At 41.5% G+C, this 20,901-nt stretch overlaps 1 protein-coding gene across 2 annotated transcripts in view; it reads right to left on the bottom strand.

Annotated features, from left to right (window-relative positions):
- The window catches only part of LOC115202803 (MAM domain-containing glycosylphosphatidylinositol anchor protein 1), a 443,101-nt gene that overhangs the window by 82,017 nt on the left and 340,183 nt on the right, over positions 1-20,901 (bottom strand). For both annotated transcript variants that reach the window (XM_029766841.1, XM_029766842.1), the window contains exons 11-12: positions 15,441-15,707; positions 14,964-15,112 (exon numbers count right to left, since the gene is read on the bottom strand). In XM_029766841.1, the coding sequence (XP_029622701.1) occupies positions 14,964-15,112; positions 15,441-15,707 (416 nt within the window). The remainder of the gene's footprint in view (positions 1-14,963; positions 15,113-15,440; positions 15,708-20,901) is intronic.

Below are 20,901 nucleotides of genomic sequence, written 5' to 3'. Positions count from 1 at the left end.
ATGACCATTACACAGGTGCACCTTGTGCTGGGGACAATAAAAGGCCACTCTAATAATGTGCAGGTTTGTCACACAACACAATGCCACAGATGTCTCAAGGTTTGAGGGAGCACGCAATTGGCATGCTGACTGCAGGAATGTCCACCAGAGCTGTTGTCAGAGAATGTAATGTTCATTTCTCAACCATAAGTCCGCCTCTAATGTCGTTTTAGAGAATTTGGCAGAATGTACAACCGGCCTCACAACCGCAGACCACGTGTATGGAGTCGTGTGGGCGAGCGGTTTGCTAAAGTCAAAGTTGTGAACAGAGTGCCCCATAGAAGAGGTGGAGTTAAGGTATGGGCAGGCATAAGCTACAGGCAATGAACACAATGGCATTTTATCGATGGCAATTTGAATGATTTTGCACGGCCAATTTTTCCGTTTTTTATTTGTTAAAAAAGTTTGAAATATCCAATAAATTTTGTTCCACTTCATAATTGTGTCCCACTTGTTGTTGATTCTTCACAAAAAAATACAGTTTTACATCTTTATGTTTGAAGCCTGAAATGTGGCAAAAGGTCGAAAAGTTCAAGGGGGCCGAATACTTTCGCAAGGCACTGTAAATATGAACTTTATCGATCAAAACATACATGTATTGTGTAACATAATGTCCTAGGAGTGTCATCTGATGAAGATCGTCAAAGGGTAGTGCATCATTTAGCTGTGTTTTGGGTTTTTGTGATGCATCCAGTTGCTTGGATAATGGGTGTGTGATAATTTTTGTCAATGTACTCTCCTAACATAATCTAATTTTATGCTTTCGCCGTAAAGCCTTTTTGAAATCGGACAATGTGGTTGGATTTACGAGAAGTTTATCTTTAAAATGGTGTAAAATAGTTGATTGTTTGAGAAAATGGAATTATGAGAATTTGGCAGGAGAATATGGCACGTCAACAAACCTGCCAAGAGAAGGCCGCCTACCAAAACTCACGGACCAGGCAAGGAGGGCATTAATCAGAGAGGCAACAAAGAGACCAAATATAACCCTGAAGGAGCTGCAAAGCTCCACAGCGGAGATTGGAGTATCTGTCCATAGGACCACTTTAAGCCATACACTCCACAGAGCTGGGCTGCACGGAAGAGTGGGCAGAGAAAAGCCATTGCTTAAAGACAAAAATAAGCAAACATGTTAGGTGTACGCCAAAACGCATGTGGGAGACTCCCCAAACATATGGAAGAAGGTACTCCGGTCAGATGAGACTAAAATTGAGTTTTTTGTCCTTCAAGGAAAACGCTATGTCTGGCACAAACCCATCACCTCTCATCACCCTAAGAACATCTTCCCCACAGTGAAGCATGGTGGTGGCAGCATCAAGTTGTTGGGATGTTTTTCATTGGCAGGGACTGGGAAACTGGTCAGAATTGAAGGAATGATGGAGGGCGCTAAATACAGGGAAATTCTTGAGGGAAATCTGTTTCAGTCTTCCAGAGATTAGAGACTGGGATGGAGGTTCACCTTCCAGCAGGACAATGACCCTAAGCATGCTGCTAAAGCAACACTTGAGTGGTTAAGAGGAAACATTTAAATGTCTTGGAATGGCCTAGTCATAGCCCAGACTTCAATCCAATTGAGAATCTGTGGAATGACTTAAAAATTGCTGTACACCAGCGGATCCCAGCCAACTTGAAGGAGCTGGAGCAGTTTTGCCTTGAAGAACGGGCAAACATCCCATTGGCTAGATGTGCCAAGCTGAGAGACATACCCCAAGAGACTTGCAGCTGTAATTGATGCAAAAGGTGGCTCTACAAAGTATTCACTTTGGGGGAGTGAATGGCTACGCACGCTCAAGTTTTCTGTTTTTTTTTGTCATATTTCTTGTTTGTTTCACAAGAAAAAATATTTTGCATCTTCAAAGTGGTAGGCATGTTGTGTAAATCAAATGATACAAACCCCCCAAAAATCTATTTTAATTCCAGGTTGTAAGGAAAGAAAATGGGAAAAATGCCAAGGGGGTGAATACTTTTGCAAGCCACTGTAAATGTGTGTTTGATGTAATCGAGGCATGCACATCATTAACTTCCAATATATATGATAATACGTGTGTGTGTGTGTGTGTGTGTGTGTGTGTGTGTGTGTGTGTGTGTGTGCGTGTGTGCGTGTGCGTGTGCGCGTGTGTGTGTGCATCTGTTTGTATGTTCAGTATATGTTATGGTGATTGCATGTTTGACTGTGCTGAAAATGTTTATGACTGAGTGAGAATATACAGTGTGTGCTTCTAATATAAATACAGTAGACATAGCCTACATGTGGTGTGTTTGTGTGCATAATGTTTATTTATATTATGTGTTTGTTTATGATTGCATGTTGCGCTGTACTGCATATGTGCATTAAGTGAGATCGCTAATACAAATATGCACACGCTGCGCTTGTTTGGGTTCATGCATGTGCTTGTGTGTGTGATGGCTTGGTTATGCGAGCAGACACACACACACACACACACACACACACACACACACACACACACACACACACACATGCAGAGATCTAGAGTGGCTTGTGAAAGTATTCACCCCCCTTGGCATTTTTCCTATTTTGTTGCCTTACAACCTGGAATTAGAACATATTTTTGGGGGGTTTGTATCATTTGATTTAAACAACATGCCTACCACTTTGAAGATGCAAAATAGTTTTTTATTGTGAAACAAAATAGAAATTAGACAGAAAACAGAGAACTTGAGCGTGCATAACTATTCACTCCCCCAAAGTCAAAACTTTGTAGAGCCACCTTTTGCATCAATTACAGCTGCAAGTCTCATGGGGTATGTATCTACTAGCTTGGCACATCTAGCCAGCGTGATTTTTGCCCATTCTTCAAGGCATAACTGCTCTAGCTCCTTCAAGTTGGATGGGTTCCGCTAGTGTACAGTAATCTTTAAGTCGTACCACAGATTCTCAATTGGATTGAAGTCTGGGCATTGACTAGGCCATTCCAAGACATTTAAATGTTTCCCCTTAAACCACTCAAGTGTTGATTTAGCAGCATGCTTATGGTCATTGTCCTGCTGTTAGGTGAACCTCCGTCCCAGTCTCAAATCTCATGAAGACTGAAACAGGTTTCCCTCAAGAATTTCCCTGTATTTAGCGCCATCCATCATTCTTTCAATTCTGACCGGTTTCCCAGTCCCTGCCAATGAAAAATATCCCCACAGCATGATGCTGCCACCACCATGCTTCACTGTGGGGAAGATGTTCATGGGGTGAAGAGAGGTGGTGGATGTACGCCAGACAGAGCATCTTCCTTGATGGTCAAAAAACTCAATTTAAGTCTCATCTGACCAGAGTACCTTCTTCCATATGTTTGGGGAGTTTCCCACATGCCTTTTGCTGAACTCCAAACGTATTTGCTTATTTTTTTCTTTAAGCAGTTGCTTTTTTCTGGACACTCTTCCGTAAAACCCAGCTCTGTGGAGCGTACGGCTTAAAGTGGTCCTATGGACAGATACTCCAATCTCCGCCGTGGAGCTTTGCAGCTCCATCAGGGTTATCTTTGGGCTCTTTTTTGACTCTCTGATTAATGTCCTCCATGCCTGGTCCGTGAGTTTTGGTGGGCGGCCCTCTCTTGGCAGGTTTGTTGTGGTACCTATTCTTTCCATTTTTTTAACAATGGATTTAATGGCGCTCCGTGGGATGTTCAAAGTTTCGGATATTTTTTTATAACCCAACCCTGATCTGTACTTCTCCACAACTTTGTCCCTGACCTGTTTGGAGAGCTCTTTGGTCTTCATGGTTCCACTTGCACGGCGGTACCCCTTGCTTAGTGGTGTTGCAGACTCTGGGGCAATTCAGAACTGGTGTATAAATACAAAGATCATGTGACACATCATGTGACACTTAGATTGCACACAGGTGGACTTTATTTAACAAATTATGTGACTTTTGAATGTAATTGGTTGCACCAGATCTTATTTAGGGGCTTCATAGGAAAGGGGGTGAATGTATATGCACGCACCACTTTTCAAATTGTATTATTTTTTTATTTTTTTTAAACAAGTCATTTTTTTTCATTTCACTTCAACAATGTTGACTATTTTGCGTATGTCCATTACATGAAATACAAATCCATTGAAATTACTGGTTGTAATGCAACAAAATAGGGAAAATGCGAATTGGGATGAATACTTTTGCAAGGCACTGTATGTATGTGTACCCAATGTATGGCCTGTGTATGTTGTCAACCAAATAGGCAGCTTTGTTCCTGCAGATCTGGAGTCATGCATACGAACACACACAAACACACACACGTATGCATGCACACCAGCACATACGCACACATGCGCGCACCCATGCAACGACACACTTCACTCCTTAGTGCGTGTGTGTGTGTATTTATGTGCGTGTGACGTTTTGTGAACTCCACTAATCTCTTCAGGAAAGAACCTGGGGACGCGACTAAATAACCAAGATTGAAATTTCACAGCTCATGCTATTCAAAACCTCCTCTTGTATTATTCTTCAACAAGCTCTCACAGTCTTAGTGGAGAATTAAACGTTTATCCACATTTCTTCAAAAGTAAAATGTAGAAGTTGCTCCAAACATCAAATTTAGAAGGTTAAGGTTTTGGATAGGGTTAAAACATTAAGTTTAGGCACTCATTCCCGAATGGTTACTGTAAGGGTTACGTTTTGGGATAGAGTTAAAACAAAAGCAAAAAATAAACAAGTGTCCACCACTAGAACAAACACGCATTCTTCTGATCCAGAGTCATGGGATTACGAGCATCCACCACCCCCGTTCAAAACAGCCTTGCAAAACCCAAGCCTACTTGAGGGTAATAGCACTCACTGTTGCCCCTAGTACCTGGTTTTAAAGGCATTTCCCAATGTCCTCAGGACATGGATAGACTTCCAATTTCAAAGTCACTATTGAGCGATATGCATAAAGAAAACATTCCTAAATTACAAACTCTTAAATATATTTTTATAATATTGTAATGTTGTTTTAAATGTTGGTTTGAGTTTTTCTCCAAATCAACTCTAACTTTGGAAACAATCCCACAATGCCCAGCGGTCAGCGTCACATGGTGTGGAAATATAAATCCATGCTCACCTTTCATATTAAATCAAATTTTATTGGTCACATACACATGGATAGCAGATGTTAATGCGAGTGTAGCGTATACTCGTAGGTTAAAGACTTAACAGTATCGAGCTAGCTAGCAATTGCACATTTTATCCCTGAGAACTTCCACGGCTATCAACAATGGAAGGAGGGCTTCAGCAAGAAGTTGCTTCTCAAAGTTGATGCTGTCCTTAACATCAACGTGGCTTCTAAAGCATTTCAAACAGCCAGGAGCACCAGCAGAGACAGAGCATTATCAAGGGCTTCTGTGAGCATGGAAGTGATAGAGCTAGCTTGCTACCTCTATGCTAACGTTAACTAGTTATAGAGCTACCGCATTTAACTAATGTCTTCCAACTAAATAACACTGATATCTTGTGTTCGGGGCTTTCCGGAAGTCTTTGTGGTTTTATATGGGAAGAGCATAAATTGTACAATAGTAAACTAACAAATAATATTTCAAGTTAGAACCTATGTACTGTATATTAGTTAATATCCACTACAGGATCCCCCCCCCCTCCCCCAGCGGGACATTTGAGCTAACGTAGGATAATGTTACTTGCAACCTCATACTAATCACAAGAACATTTCCCAGGACATAGACATATCTGATATAAGTAGAAAGCTTAAATTTTAGCTAATCTAACTGTACTGCCCAATATACTGTAGCTATTACAGTGAAAGAATACCATGCTATTGTTTAACCTGTTATGGCTAGGGGGCAGTATTTTCACGGCTGGATAAAAAACGTACCCGATTTAATCTGATTATTAGTCCTGCCCAGAAACTGGAATATGCATATAATTATTAGCTTTGGAGAGAAAACACTCCAAAGTTTCTGAAACTGTTTGAATGGTGTCTGTGAGTATAACAGAACTCCTATGGCAGGCAAAAACCTGAGATGCTTCTGTTCAGGAAGTACCCTGTCTGAACATTTCTTGCCCTTCTTTATTATCTCTATCGTTTACAAAGGATCTCTGCTCTTACGTGACAATTCACACGTCTCCAATGAGGTCTCATAGCCCGGGAAAAACAGGAATGACGTAATTCAAAGCCCTGGCTGAAGCACAGGAAGGCAAAAGCTAAGTGGTCACTCAATGGTCTAAGCCTTAGGCGCGTGACACGCCCCGCCCCCGGCTTTCGGTTTTTTCCTCAGTTTACAGACAGGCAGATTCCCGGTCGGAATATTATCGCTTCTCTACGAGATAAATTGCATAAATATTGGTTTTAAACAGCGGTTGACATGCTTCGAAGTACGGTAATGGAATATTTAGACATTTTTTGTCATATTTTGCGTCATGCTCGTGGCCGAGATTTAGCGTTGGGATAGTGTCTAGAACGCACGAACAAAACGTCGCTGTTTGGATATAACGATGGATTATTTGGGACCAAACCTACATTTGTTATTGAAGTAGAAGTCCTGGCAGTGTATTCTGATGAAGAACAAGCAAGGTAAGAACATTCTTCTTATAGGAAATGTGATTTTGGTGAAGGCTAAACTTGCAGGGTGTCTAAATAGCTAGCCCTGTAACGCCGGGCTATGTACTTACATTATTGCAAAATGTGCTTCATCCGAAAAGCTATTTTAAAATCGGACATATCGAGTGCATAGAGGAGTTCTGTATCTATAATTCTTAAAATAATTGTTATGCTTTTTGTGAACGTTTATCGTGAGTAATTTAGTAAAATCACCGGAAGTGTTCGGTGGGAATGCTAGTTCTGAACGTCACATGCTAATGTAAAAAGCTGTTTTTTGATATAAATATGAACTTGATTGAACAGACATGCATGTATTGTATAACACAATGTCCTAGGTGTGTCATCTGATGAAGATCATCAAAGGTTAGTGCTGCATTTAGATATGGTTTGGGTTTATGTGACATGATATGCTAGCTTGAAAAATGGCTGTGTGATTATTTCTGGCTGGGTACTCTGCTGACATAATCTAATGTTTTGCTTTCGCTGTAAAGCCTTTTTGAAATCGGACAGTTTGGTTAGATAAAGGAGAGTCTTGTCTTTAAATAGCTGTAAAATAGTCATATGTTTGAAAAGTGTAAGTTTTCGGATTTAGAGGAGTTTGAATTTCGCGCCCCGCCCATCATTGGATATTGGAGCAATCGTTCCGCTAGCGGAACGTGTAGATGTAAGATTAAGGAGAGTGCACAGTTATGAACTTGAAAGTGTATTAATTAACCGATTAGGCACATTTGGGCAGTCTTGATACAACATTTTGAACAGAAATAAAATGGTTCATTGAATCAGTCTAAAACTTGGCACATACACTGCTGCCATCTAGTGGACAAAATCTAAATTGTACCTAACCTGGAATATTACACTTAGGCCTTTCTCTTACATTTCAAAGATGATGGTAACCCCCCCCCCCAAAAAACATGTTTTTTTCTTTGTATTATCTTTTACCAGATCGAATGTGTTATATTCTCCTACATTAATTTCACATTTCCAAAAACTTAAACGTGTTTCCTTTCAAATGTTATCAATAATATGTAAACTCAGCAAAAAAAGAAATGTCCCTTTTTCAGGACCTGTCTTTCAAAGATAATTTGTAAAAATCCAAATAACTTCACTGATCTTCATTGTAAAGGGTTTAAACACTGTTTCCCATGCTTGTTCAATGAACCATAAGCAATTAATGAACATGCACCTGTGGAACGGTCGTTAAGACACTAACAGCTTACAGCAGGTAGGCAATTAAGGTCACAATTATGAAAACTTAGGATGCTAAAGAGGCCTTTCTACTGACTGTGAAAAACACCAAAAGAAAGATGCTCAGGGTCCCTTCTCATCTGCGTCAACGTGCCTTAGGCATGCTGCAAGGAGGCATGAGGACTGCAGATGTGGCCAGGGCAATAAATTACATTTACATTTACATTTAAGTCATTTAGCAGACGCTCTTATCCAGAGCGACTTACAAATTGGTGCATTCACCTTATGATATCCAGTGGAACAACCACTTTACAATAGTGCATCTAAATCTTTTAAGGGGGGGGTTAGAAGGATTAATTTATCCTATCCCAGGTATTCCTTAAAGAGGTGTGGTTTCAGGTGTCTCCGGAAGGTGGTGATTGACTCCGCTGTCCTGGCGTCGTGAGGGAGCTTGTTCCACCATTGGGGTGCCAGAGCAGCAAACAGTTTGGACTGGGCTGAGCGGGAACCGTGCTTCCTCAGAGGTAGGGGGGCCAGCAGGCCAGAGGTGGATGAACGCAGTGCCCTTGTTTGGGTGTAGGGCCTGATCAGAGCCTGAAGGTATGGAGGTGCCGTTCCCCTCACAGCTCCGTAGGCAAGCACCATGGTCTTGTAGCGGATGCGAGCTTCAACTGGAAGCCAGTGGAGAGAGCGGAGGAGCGGGGTGACGTGAGAGAACTTGGGAAGGTTGAACACCAGATTGCAATGTCTGTACTGTGACACGCCTAAGACAGAGCTACAGGAAGACAGCTGATCGTCCACGTAGTGGCAAACCACGTGTAACAACACCTGCACAGGATCAGCACATCCAAACATCATACCTGTGGCACAGGTACAGGATGGCAACAACAACTGCCCGAGTTACACCAGGAACACATAATCCCTCCAGGCCTGTTGTAAGGCAGGTCCTCACCAGACATCACCAGCAACAATGTTTCCTATGAGCACAAACCCACCATCGCTGGACCAGACAGGACTGGCAAAAAGTGCTCTTCACTGATGAGTCGCGGTTTTGTCTCACCACGGGTGATGGTCGGATTCGCGTTTATCGTCCAAGGAATGAGCGTTACACTGAGGCCTGTACTCTGGAGCGGGATCAATTTGGAGGTGGAGGGTCCGTCATGGTCTGGGGCGGTGTGTCACAGCATCATCGGACTGAGCTTGTTGTCATTGCAGGCAATCTCAACGCTGTGCATTACAGGGAAGACATCCTCCTCCCTCATGTGGTACCCTTCCTGCAGGTTCATCCTGACATGACCCTGCAGCATGACAATGCCACCAGCCATACTGTTCGTTCTGTGCGTGATTTCCTGCAAGACAGGAATGTCAGTGTTCTGCCAAGGCCAGCGAAGAGCCCGGATCTCAATCCCATTGAGCACGTCTGGGACCTGATGTATCGGAGGGTGAGGACTAGGGCCATTCCCCCCAGAAATGTCCGAGAACTTGCAGGTGCCTTGATGGAGGAGTGGGGTAACATCTTACAGCAAGAACTGGCAAATCTGGTGCAGTCCATGAGGAGGAGATGCACTGCAGTACTTAATGCAGCTGGTGGCCACATCAGATACTGACTGTTACTTTTGATTTTTATCCCCCTTTGTTCAGGGACACATTATTCAATTTCTGTTAGTCACATGTCTGTGGAACTTGTTCAGTTTATGTCTCAGTTGTTGAATCTTGTTATGTTCATACAAGTATTTACACATGTTATTAAGTTTGCTGAACATAAATGCAGATGACAGTGAGAGGACGTTTCTTTTTTTGCTGAGTTTAGATCCTTGCTTCCGTTCCTGAGATACAGGCAGTTAGATTTGGGTATGTAATTTTAGGTTAAAATGTTAAAAAAGGGTCCGATCCTTAAGAGGATATACAGCACCAACTACATAAATATCTGATACACACTAAGAAAAGAGGGTTCTTTGGGAAGAATGATGGTTCTATGTGGAACAATGATGACTCAAAGAACCCATTGAGCCTGATTCAACTTCAATTAACACAAAAACAATACAATATGGCTAACCAAAAAAAAAGCGATACAAAATATATGGTTATTCAAAAGGTTCTACAAAGAACCTTGAAGATTGAGAAAGGTTCTTTATAGAACCATAAAAAAGGGTTCTTTAGAGCCCCAATAAGTGTTGTAACCATATATAGAACCATTCGTTTTTTGGTGTGTAGGGTCCATTATCTTCTACCTGGACCTTAATTCTATTGTCCTTTTAGAGTTGCTCCTTCCTAATGTACTATACATTGATAAACTTCCTAGCTCAGACAATTGGCCAAATTGGCAGTGGAGTATTCCATCTCTCAGTTATCACGCTATCTTTCAACAACCCTGCAAACTATACACATCGAAGAGCAGAAGGAGCGCTCAAACTCACTCAAAAAATGTATCCTGCCAACTAGGGAGATGCTAAGTCCCAGCCGACGCTTAGTTACTGTAAGGTATGAGTTTTAAAGAACTGACGATTAGCTATTCAGCCGCACAAATGCAAGCTGGCTAATTCAGCCCCCCAATTTCCTCTCTCCCCCATCTGACCCCCAGGTATGTGTGTGTGTCCTTGTGTGTTTGTGTGTGTGTGTGCTTTTTGGGGGAGGAATCCTGCCGCTCTTATATAATTCATCAAGATACTTCCTCTCTCTCTCTCTTCTTCTCTCTCCCGCTCTGTTCTGCTATCCCTCCCTTACCCTCTCCGTCTCTCTGACCGTACTGTATACTGACGTCGAGTTTATAATTGCGGGACTGCAGACATCTGCATTTTTGTGCTATGCAACTGTGCAGGGTCGACATTTTGCTTACAGTAGCTATTTGTAGTTATTGCAATGCATACTATGTAGGGTATACATCTAATAACACATGTAATGTCATGACATATCAGCTCCAAGACAGGAAATACATTAATGTATAACAACATCAAGATTAACAGTCAAGTTAAACAACCAATTTGTACACATAGGCCTACACACTCTCAGATGTGTTTCCCATATTGCAACAACCAATACCAATAGTTAGGGGCTGGTGGGGGGGGGGTATTTTCATCACAGGCTTCAAGACAGAGGAAGAAGACAGAGGAAGAAGAGAAAACAAAGCAGATTTGGCATTTATTAAGATGACTCATGTACTGGAGGCAGCTCTGCAGAGTGGTTAATCGCTGGCACAGACATAAAGTAATAAAATATGATTTTAAACCTAACCCTAACCACACTGCTACCACTAATGCCTAATCCTAACCTTAAATTAAGACCAAAAAGCCCATTTTTTTTTTCAGAAATGTTTACGATACGGTCTGTTCTGTTCCAAAGGTATTGATGCTCACCTTAAAGATGCTTGTCTCCCCCTGCTGGCCGTTTGCAATATGCTCAGTTAATGTTTCCTTGACCTCTGTCATGTGACATAGCTAATCAGGAAGTCATGGTGTGTTAATGCAGAGCTCCTTTCACTTATTAGCTGTGTTCGAATACCCATACTAACATAGTGTATACTACATACGTAAAACCTGTTAGGGCTAGGGGGCAGTATTGACACGGCCGGATAAAAAAATGTACCCGATTTAATCTGGTTACTACTCCTGCCCAGTAACTAGAATATGCATATAATTATTGGCTTTGGATAGAAAACACCCTAAAGTTTCTAAAACAGGCCAAAACCTGAGAAGATTCCATGCAGGAAGTGGAAATCTGACTTGTGGAATCACCTTCAACACCGTGAGTTAGGATTCAGTTAGCACTTCCTAAGGCTTCCACTAGATGTCAACAGTCTTTACAAAGTGGTTTGAGTCTTCTCCGGTAAAAACTGACCGAACGAGAGGCCTGGAAAGTTGGTCATAGGGGGAGGGCCATTACTACTATGACGCGGGCGCCCGTGGGTACCCTCTTTTTCCGAAACGTTTAGTAAGACAATGCAATCGTCCGCCATGAATATTATTGAAGCTCTGATTGAAAAAGGGCCTAAAGATTTATGTTATACAACGTTTGACATGTTTGAACGAACGTAAATATATATTTTTTGCACATTCATGACGACAAGTCCCGCGCGCTTCAGTATATTATGAGTAGCCTTCGGAACGCGCTAACAAGAAGGAACTCGTGACGTCCCGCGCGCTTCAGTACATTATGAGTAGCCTTCAAAACGCGCTAACAAGAAGGAGCTATTGGGACATAAATTATTTACTTTTTCGAAGAAAACTACATTTGTTGTGGACCTGGGATTCCTGGAAGTGCCTTCTGATGAAGATAATCAAAGGTAAGGGAATATTTACAATAGTATATTTGATTTTAGATGGTTCCAAGATGGCGCTAACCTGTATCGCCTAGCCTATTTTTCTGAGCATAGCACCTCGTTTATTGCAAAGTGTGATTTCCCAGTAAAGTTGTTTTTAAATCTGGCAATGCGGTTGCATTCACGAGATGTTAATTTATAATTCTTTGAATGACAATATTACATTTTAACTATGTTTTCGAATAGTAATTTTGTAAATTGTAACGCTGATTTACCGGAAACATTTGAGGGAAAATATTTTCTGAACGTCACGTGCCGATGTAAAATGCTGTTTTTATATATAAATATGAACTTTATCGAACAAAAAATGCATGTATTGTGTAACATGATGTCCTAGGAGTGTCATCTGATGAAGACTGTCAAAGGTTAGTGCTGCATTTAGCTGTGTTTTTTGTGATGCATGCTAGTTGATTTGAAAATGGCAGTGTGATTATTTTTGGCAGGGTACTCTCCTAACATAATCTAATGTTTTGCTTTTGCTGTAAAGCCTTTTTGAAATCGGACAACGTGGTTCGATTCAGGAGAGGTGTATCTATAAAATGGTGTAAAATAGTCATATGTTTGAGAAATTGAAGTTATAGCATTTATGAGGTATTTGTATTTCGCGCGACGCGATTCCACTGGCTGTTGACTAGGGTGGGACGCAAGCGTCCCAGGTTCCCAGACAGGTTAAGTATGCCTTGAATTCTAAATAAATCAATGACAGTGTCACCAGCAAAGCATCCCCACACCATCACACCTCCTCTTCCATGCTTCACGGTGGGAACCACACACGCAGAGATCATCCGTTCACCTACTCTACATCTCACAAAGACACAGCGGTTGGAATCAAAAATCTCAAATTTGGATAAAACATTTCTTGGCCCAAGCAAGTCTCTTCTTCTTATTGGTGTCCTTTAGTAGTGGTTTCTTTGCAGCATTTCAACCATGAATGCCTGATTCACGCAGTCTCCTCTGCACAGTTGATGTTAAGATGTGTCTGTTACTTGAACTTTGTGAAGCATTTATTTGGGCTGCAATCAGGTGCAGTTAACTCTAATGCTTTTATCCTCTGCAGCAGAGGTAACTCTGGGTCTTCCTTTCCTGTGGTGGTCCTCATGAGAGCCGGTTTCATCATAGCACATAAAACTTTCAGTTTTTGAAGTTTGTGAAATGTTCCAGATTGACTGACCTTCATGTCTTAAAGTAATGATGGACTGTCATTTCTCTTTGCTTATTTGAGCGGTTCTTGCCATAATATTGACTTGGTCTTTTACCAAATAGGGCTATCTTCTATATACCAACCCTACCTTGTCACAACACAACTGATTGAAACAAATACATTGAGAAGTAAAAAATTCCACAAATAAACTTTTAACAAGGCACACCTGTTAATTGAAATGCATTCATGAGTAAGTGACTACCTCATAAAGCTGGTTGAGAGAATGCCAAGAGTATGCAAAGCTGTCATCAAGGCAAAGGGTGGCTACTTTGAAGAATCTCAAATATAAAATATATTTTTATTTAACACTTTTTTGGTTACTACATGATTCCATATGTGTTATTTCATAGTTCTTGATGTCTTCACTAATATTCTACAATGTAGAAAATAGTAAAAATAAAGAAAAGCCCTGGAATAAGTACTGCAGGTGTGTTTAAACTATTGACTGGTACTGTACATTTAGAAACTTTGGTTGTAGCTGTATTTAGCTGTCATTTTGTTAAGGCTTTATACCATACTGTTGGAGGTTACTTCTGAACAAGGTTATACCAAACTGTTGGAGGTTACTTCTGAACAAAACAAAAAAATGCATGGACTCATGAGTTTTGGTGATTGTCTCCTTTTCTCAGTTTCACCCTTTCTTGACTCAATAAATAGAAATCCTGTCTCCAGAGGTTTGATAATAGCGAGGTGTTTAGCTGCCTGTCGAATTATATTCAGCTACATTTAATATAGTCAAATCTGACTTTGGCTCTGGCCTATCTAGTGGAAACCACTCAGTTCTGCCTCCAGGGCAAGACTTATGACAATAAACGTCAACCTGCGAAAAAAACAACCCCCTTGTTTTCTCACATTTGAAACCGCCCACCCCGCTGTTACAACAATGGAGTCATTTTCCGTGTGACACTGCCACTGTCGTGATTAGGGAGGATATGCGTTTTGATGAGCAGGAGACTGGAACAGGGGGGCTGGAGGTGGGACTGCCAACTTTATAAAGAGGTTGTATCTGTCAGAGATTATCTGTCCTCAATTAGCATGAGGAGAGGAGGGTGGAGGAGATGAGAAGAATGGAGAGGGGATGAGAGAGGGTGGAGAGGAGAGGAAGAGAGAAGGGGAGTGAAAGGATAATAGAGGAGAGGACAAGAAAATAAAATAGAGGAGAGCAGAGCAGAGGAGAGGAGAGGAAAGCATGGAGAGGGGATGATAGAGAGGAAGAGGAGAAAGGGGAGAGGAGAGGCATGTAGCTAGGAGGAGAGGAAGAGAAGGGTGGAGAGAGGTGTCACTCTGGATCTTGGCTGCTCAGAGAGTGTTGTTAATGCAGTACAAGCTCCCATCGATCCACTGTCCACTCCCAACACAGCCTCAGCTATTCCCCTGGCTCAAATTATGAAGGCCCACGTTCACTTATTTCACTTCACACAACACTCAATATAGTGCTCCTGAGTGAGTGGGTCAGTGAGTGAGTCAGTGAGTGTGTGTTCGTGTTCGTGTGTGTGTTTGTGTGTGTGTGTGTGTGTGTGTGTGTGTGTGTGTGTGTGTGTGTGTGTGTGTGTGTGTGTAGGCTCCTTCTGCAATGTGTGGGAGACTCTTTCTGCAATGTGTGTGCGACTCCTTCTGCAGTGTGTGTGAGGCTCCTTCTGCAGTGTGTGTGTGTGTGTGTGTGTGCGTGCGTGCGTCCCACCGTGCGGACGTTGACCCAGTAGCCGATGATGCGGTCTGTAGCTGCCGGCTCTCTCTGGGTCCACTGGAGGTTGTAGGAGTAGTTGTTGACCTTCTGAATGCGGATGGGGTTGGGAGTATCAAAGTAAAACTCTGCGTTGTATGGACGGGCTACAGTATTGGGGGAGAGAGAAAGAAGGAGAGGGGGAAGGAGAAGAGGGTGGGGGAGTTTTAGTTGGTTGGTTTGGTACTTTAGGAATTGTGTGTCAGATGCCTATTTGTAAATGTTTTAAAAGTTTTAATGCACTTCATTTTCAGTCCTATATTTTATGACAAGAGTAACTGCTCTCTTTTCATCTTGTAGCCATGACTATATGGGTCCCATTATATCTGTTGAAAACCAAACACTGCAATCCTAAATTGGACATCCTGAATGGACTGAATTGATATGGAATTGACCCTAACACTACCAGGAACTCCAACGTCTTCTGGTACTCACACGAGACGTTGAAGGTGCAGGTGGAGCTGCCCACGCCGTTGCTGACGCGGCACTCATATGTGCCGTTGTTGCTGGGGTCCAGCTTGAATTTCAGCTGCGGGTTCTCCTGCGGGTTCGGGGTCAGGGAGGACAGGGGCTCGCCGTTTCGGACCCAGCGGACACTGGCCACACGTGCCGGGTTGGACTTCTGAATGAGGCAGCGCAACGTCACAAATTGGTAGTTGGGTGAACGGACATCCTGAAAGACCGGGTCCAGGACTGGAGCGTCTGAGTGAAGGGGGAAAATAGTGTTAATTAATGAGTTATGTATGAGTTATAAACGTGTTATGACATCCTTATATAGGTAGCCTTCAAATAAAGTGTTCCCACATAGCCAAGTAGTAGAAGCATCTCCTCTCACAGTTTTTAAGAAGAGACAGATCTTTAACCTGATATGGATAGGGGGCAGTATTTTCACGGCCGGATGAAAAAACATACCCGATTTAAACTGGTTACTACTCTTGCCCAGAAACGAGAATATGCATATTATTAGTACATGTTGATAGAAAAACACTCTGAAGTTTCTAAAACTGTTTGAATGGTGTCTGTGAGTATAACAGAACTAATATGGCAGGCAAAAACCTGAGAAAAATTCAACCAGGAAGTGTAGGATCTGAGAAATGTAGTTCTTCTTTCTAGTCCCTTTCGAAACTACAGTATCTGTGCTCTTACGTTGCACTTTCTAAGGCTTCCATTGGCTGTCTAAAGCCTTCAGAAAGTGGATTGAGCCTTCTCCTGTCTCTGAGCAGAGTATAGGAGCTCAGTTACTGAGTGGTCTGCCTGAGGACAAAGAGATTGGATACGCGCGTTCCCTGCGAGCACGCTGTTTTTTCTTTTCCTCTTTGAATGAATACACTATTGTCCGGTTGGAATATTATTGCAATTTTACGTTAAAAATACCATAAAAATTGATTTTAAACAGCGTTTGACATGCTTCTAAGTACGGTAATGGAACATTTTGACTTTTTGTGTCTCGAATTGCGCTCGCGCGTTACCCTTTGGATAGTGACCTGAACGCACGAACAAAACGGAGGTATTTGGATATAACTATGGATTATTTAGAACAAAAACAACATTTATTGTGGAAGTAGCAGTCCTGGGAGTGCATTCTGACGAAGATCAGCAAAGGTAATACAATATTTCTAATACTAATTCTGAGTTTAGTTCCCCCCGAACTTGGCGGGTGTCTGAATAGCTCGCCGAGATGGCGAGCTATGTACTCAGAATATTACAAAATGTGCTTTCGCCGAAAAGCTACTTTAAAATCTGACACAGCGATTGCATAAAGGAGTTCTGTATCTATAATTAAAATAATTGTTATGTATTTTGCCAATGTTTATGATGAGTATTTTTGTAAATTCACCGGAGGTTTTTGGTGGGAATACATTTTCTGAACATCACGCGCCAATGTAAAAAGCTGTTTTTGGATATAAATATGAACTTGATTGAACAAAACATACATGTATTGTATAACATAATGTCATAGGAGAGTCATCTGATGAAGATCATCAAAGGTTAGTCCTTCATTTAGCTGTGTTTTGGGTTTATTGACATATATGCTTGCTTGGAAAATGGCTGTGTGGTTATTTTGGTCTATGTACTCTCCTAACATAATCTAATGTTTTGCTTTCGCTGTAAAGCCTTTTTGAAATTGGACAACGTGGTTGGTTTCAGGGGAGGTTTATCTTTCAAATGGTGTAAAATAGTCGTATGTTTGAAATATTGAAATTCTTGGATTTTTGAGGTTTTGTATTTCGCGCCATGCGATCCCATTGGCTGTTGGTTAGGGGTTCCGCTGGCGGAACGCCTAGATGTAAGAGGTTTTAATGGAATAATGCAAGAAAGGGAGGTAGAGTGAGAGAGAGAGGGTGGAGGGAAGAGTAAGAAAGCAGAAAAGGAGATAGGCGAGCCATCACAACAATGGTCCCAGCAACAAAATGAAAGGAGGAGAAACCTTGAATCATGATCAGTGGTTTAGTATTGTTCTTTATGTCTTAAGACCTATATTATGTCTTAAGACGTAAGAAAACAATACTAAGCCGCTTGATAATCAATTAATTTTGTGGGATAAAACCCCAGCCTCAAAACAGTGCACTTTCTCTACAGCTTATCCCAGGAACCTCTCCCTGCATACAGTACCCTGCAGGAGCATAAAGACAAGGGGCTAGAGAGACGTCACACCTGACATGTGAAAACCGATATGTCAATATGATGGATCGGATGCCACGAGGCGCAGCCGTTAGCGTCGTGCTAAGCACTAATTGTGTGTAATTAACATGTCAGAAGCTATCCACGGAGAATGACTGACTAGCCTTTAGGTCCAATGGCTAGCACCGTAGTAGAATTACACTGCTGCAAATCACACCGCGCCGCCATTACGCTAATAGGCTACTTATTAGCAAAGGATGCTAATGCAGAGCTAACGATGCCACGAGACGTATGGGGCCACAAACGGTAGGGTTCACATGACGTTAGCCTTAAGCCACCGTTGAATATTGTCTTTATTGGCAATGGCTATGTAATTATAGACTATGTTATGGCCGTATTTCAAAGAGATCTGGACGATAAGGGAGATGGAGTGTAGATCGTGGAGTTGATACCAAGGCCTGGTAATTGTACATTTTATATTTTTGTCATTTAGAAGATGCTCTTATCTAGTGCGACTTAGAGTAAGTGCATTCTTCTTAAGATAGCTAGGTGAGACAACCACATATCACAGTCGTAGTCAGTACATTTTCCTCAATAAAGAAGTTGTCAGCGCTAGTAAGCCTAGGTAAAGTGCTTTGGGCTACTGGAATCCAGTAAATTATAATATCTGAGTGCGCAAGCTTGAACCTTCTCACTGTTAGAATCACTCACTTCCTTAGAGCAGAATACCTACACTCTTAGAAAAAAGGGTTCCAATGGTTCTTTGAAGAGGGATAGGGTTCTACCAATAACTGTTTTGATCAGAAGAACCATTTTTGGAAGACAAGGATTCTTTCTAAGGCAAAGGGTTCTATATAGAACCTTTAACATCCTAAGAACCATTTTTGGAAGAAAATTGATTCTTTGTAAAGCCTGAATGAGGGAGAGATGAGAGAGAGAAGCTGCAACCCCTCACCACCCCGAACACCGCTCCGCCCCACTGACCCACACTGACCCAGACCTTGCCCCCTTTCTTTTTGTGACATGAAATCGCTATCAGTGAGCATGTGGAACATTGAGAGCCTGAACTCATCAAACTTTGGACCAAAGAGTTTAGCACTAGTAAAAAAAAATCTTAAATATGTTGATATCATCATTCTGCAGGAGACATGGTGTAAGGCAGACATTGTCACTCACTGTCCCACAGGCTACAGAAAGGTAATTGTGCCATCACAGAAACACAGCTCTGTCAATAGAGGCAGAGAATCTGGAGGATTGATCATTTGCTACAAAACCAAACTTCAAAATCTAATTGATCCCCGCAAAATGGGTAAATATCACATTTGGTAAAAAAAAAAAAAAAAAACTTGTACTGACAGAAAAATATGTGTTCTTTTGCACAAAATATATCCCCCCCAAAATCCCCATATCACTCAAATGAGATATTCCCCGTCCTTGAGGAAGAGACGTGCCATTTCCAGTCCCAGGGAAATGTGCTCGTCTGTGGGGACATAAATGAGCGAACAGGAACACTACCTGTTCTAACAACCACACGAGGGGAGGACTTTCTTACAGGCCATACTGTTTCCAACTGTCGTAATCTCCCCCATAGAAACAACAGTGACAGAACCATCAACAAAAATGGAAGGGATCTGTTGCAGCTCTGTCGAAGCCTGGGTCTCTACTTTGTCAAAGGTAGGTTACTCTTTGGGGAGATTTACCTGTTGCTCACCTCCTGTCCACAGCATAGTAGACTATATGATTACAGACATAGACCATTTCTTTCCCACCTCCTTCACTGTCAAGCCACTAAGGCCTCTGTCTGATTACTGCCAAATTACCTTGTTCCTCAAAAGAACAGACATGGAAACAACCACACATTCACAGCCCAGTAAGCTTTACAAAATCAGAAATTCATACAGATGGGCCCAAAACAGCACAGAAGAATACCAGAAAGCAACCAGTAACCAAAAAATTCAAACACTCTTAGATAATTTTCTGGATACCACATCCACTCACAGTAAAGAAGGCCTACATCTAGCAGTAAAAAACATCAACAATATATTCAGGAAACTGGCAAAAGAAGCAAAACCGAAATTGTTAAAAAAAAACTAACCAAAAAAGACCACAGATGAAAACTGGTTTGATGCAGATTGTCAAATTATAAGGAAAAAAATTTAAACAGTATCAAGCCAAAAGCACAGAGACCCAAATAATGGTGAATTACGCCCTAATTACTGTGAGACTTTAAAACTATAAATGTACTGTACACTCAGAACCAAAAATGCACAGTACAACTTCAAGCAGCCGACACTAATTGAGGAGTCCATAAACACAAACATCTTCTCGCAAAATTGGAAAAACCTACAAAAAATCTAAACTAGAGAAATGAACAATACAAAATGGTGACATATTGGACAAGCCATTTTAAAACACTCTACAACACCATTCAAACTGATGCAAATGCAGAACAATGCCAAATTCATGAGAAGTTGCCAAATTCATGAAAAATCCATTGGACTTCCCAATTACTGACCAGGAGCTCTATAAGAAATGTCAGGCCCTCAAATTTAAAAAAGCATGCAGATCTGATGGCATCCTAAATGCAATGCTCAAATTCACTAGTGCAAAATTTAAATTGGCTACATTAAAACTGTTTCATTTGAGTGTAGGTTATTTCCCTGACATCTGCAATCGAGGACGCATAACCCCAAGCTTTAAGAACGGAGACAAATTTTATCCTTTCAATTACATAGGCCTTTGTGTGAACAGTAACCTGGGGAAGGTTTTCTGTAGTATTATAAATACAAGAGTTCTAAACTTCCTTAATAAGCACAATGTATTGAATAAAAGGCTAATTGGATTTATACCAAAACATCGCACGACCAATCATATTTACACCCAACACACTCCATCAAAATAATACCAAAATGTACACTCGATTTATCGACTTCCAAAAAGCATTTGATGCTATCATTGAATCAATGTATTCTGGTAATAAGTGCAGCATCAAAATTGGCAAGAAAATAACATCGTTCTTTAAGCAGGGGCGGGGCCTTCGCCAGGGTTGCAATCTGAGCTCTGCACTCTTTAATATTTACATAAACTAGGCCACAATTCTAGAAAAATCCTCAGCCCCTGCTGTTAGTCACCACAATTCAGAGGTTAAATGCCTGCTGTTCGCAGATGACCTGTGCCTGCTGTCACCCACAGCAGAGCCTGGACCTGCTAACCCCAAAAAGTCAAAAATAATGATTTTCCAGGGAATATCCAGATCTCAGGGAATTAGGACAAA

This window comes from Salmo trutta, chromosome 12 (assembly GCF_901001165.1).
Source record: "Salmo trutta chromosome 12, fSalTru1.1, whole genome shotgun sequence".
NCBI classification, from domain to species: Eukaryota; Metazoa; Chordata; class Actinopteri; order Salmoniformes; family Salmonidae; genus Salmo; species Salmo trutta.
Note: the sequence above shows the minus strand (reverse complement) of the source record. Positions and strands in the feature narration are given on the sequence as shown.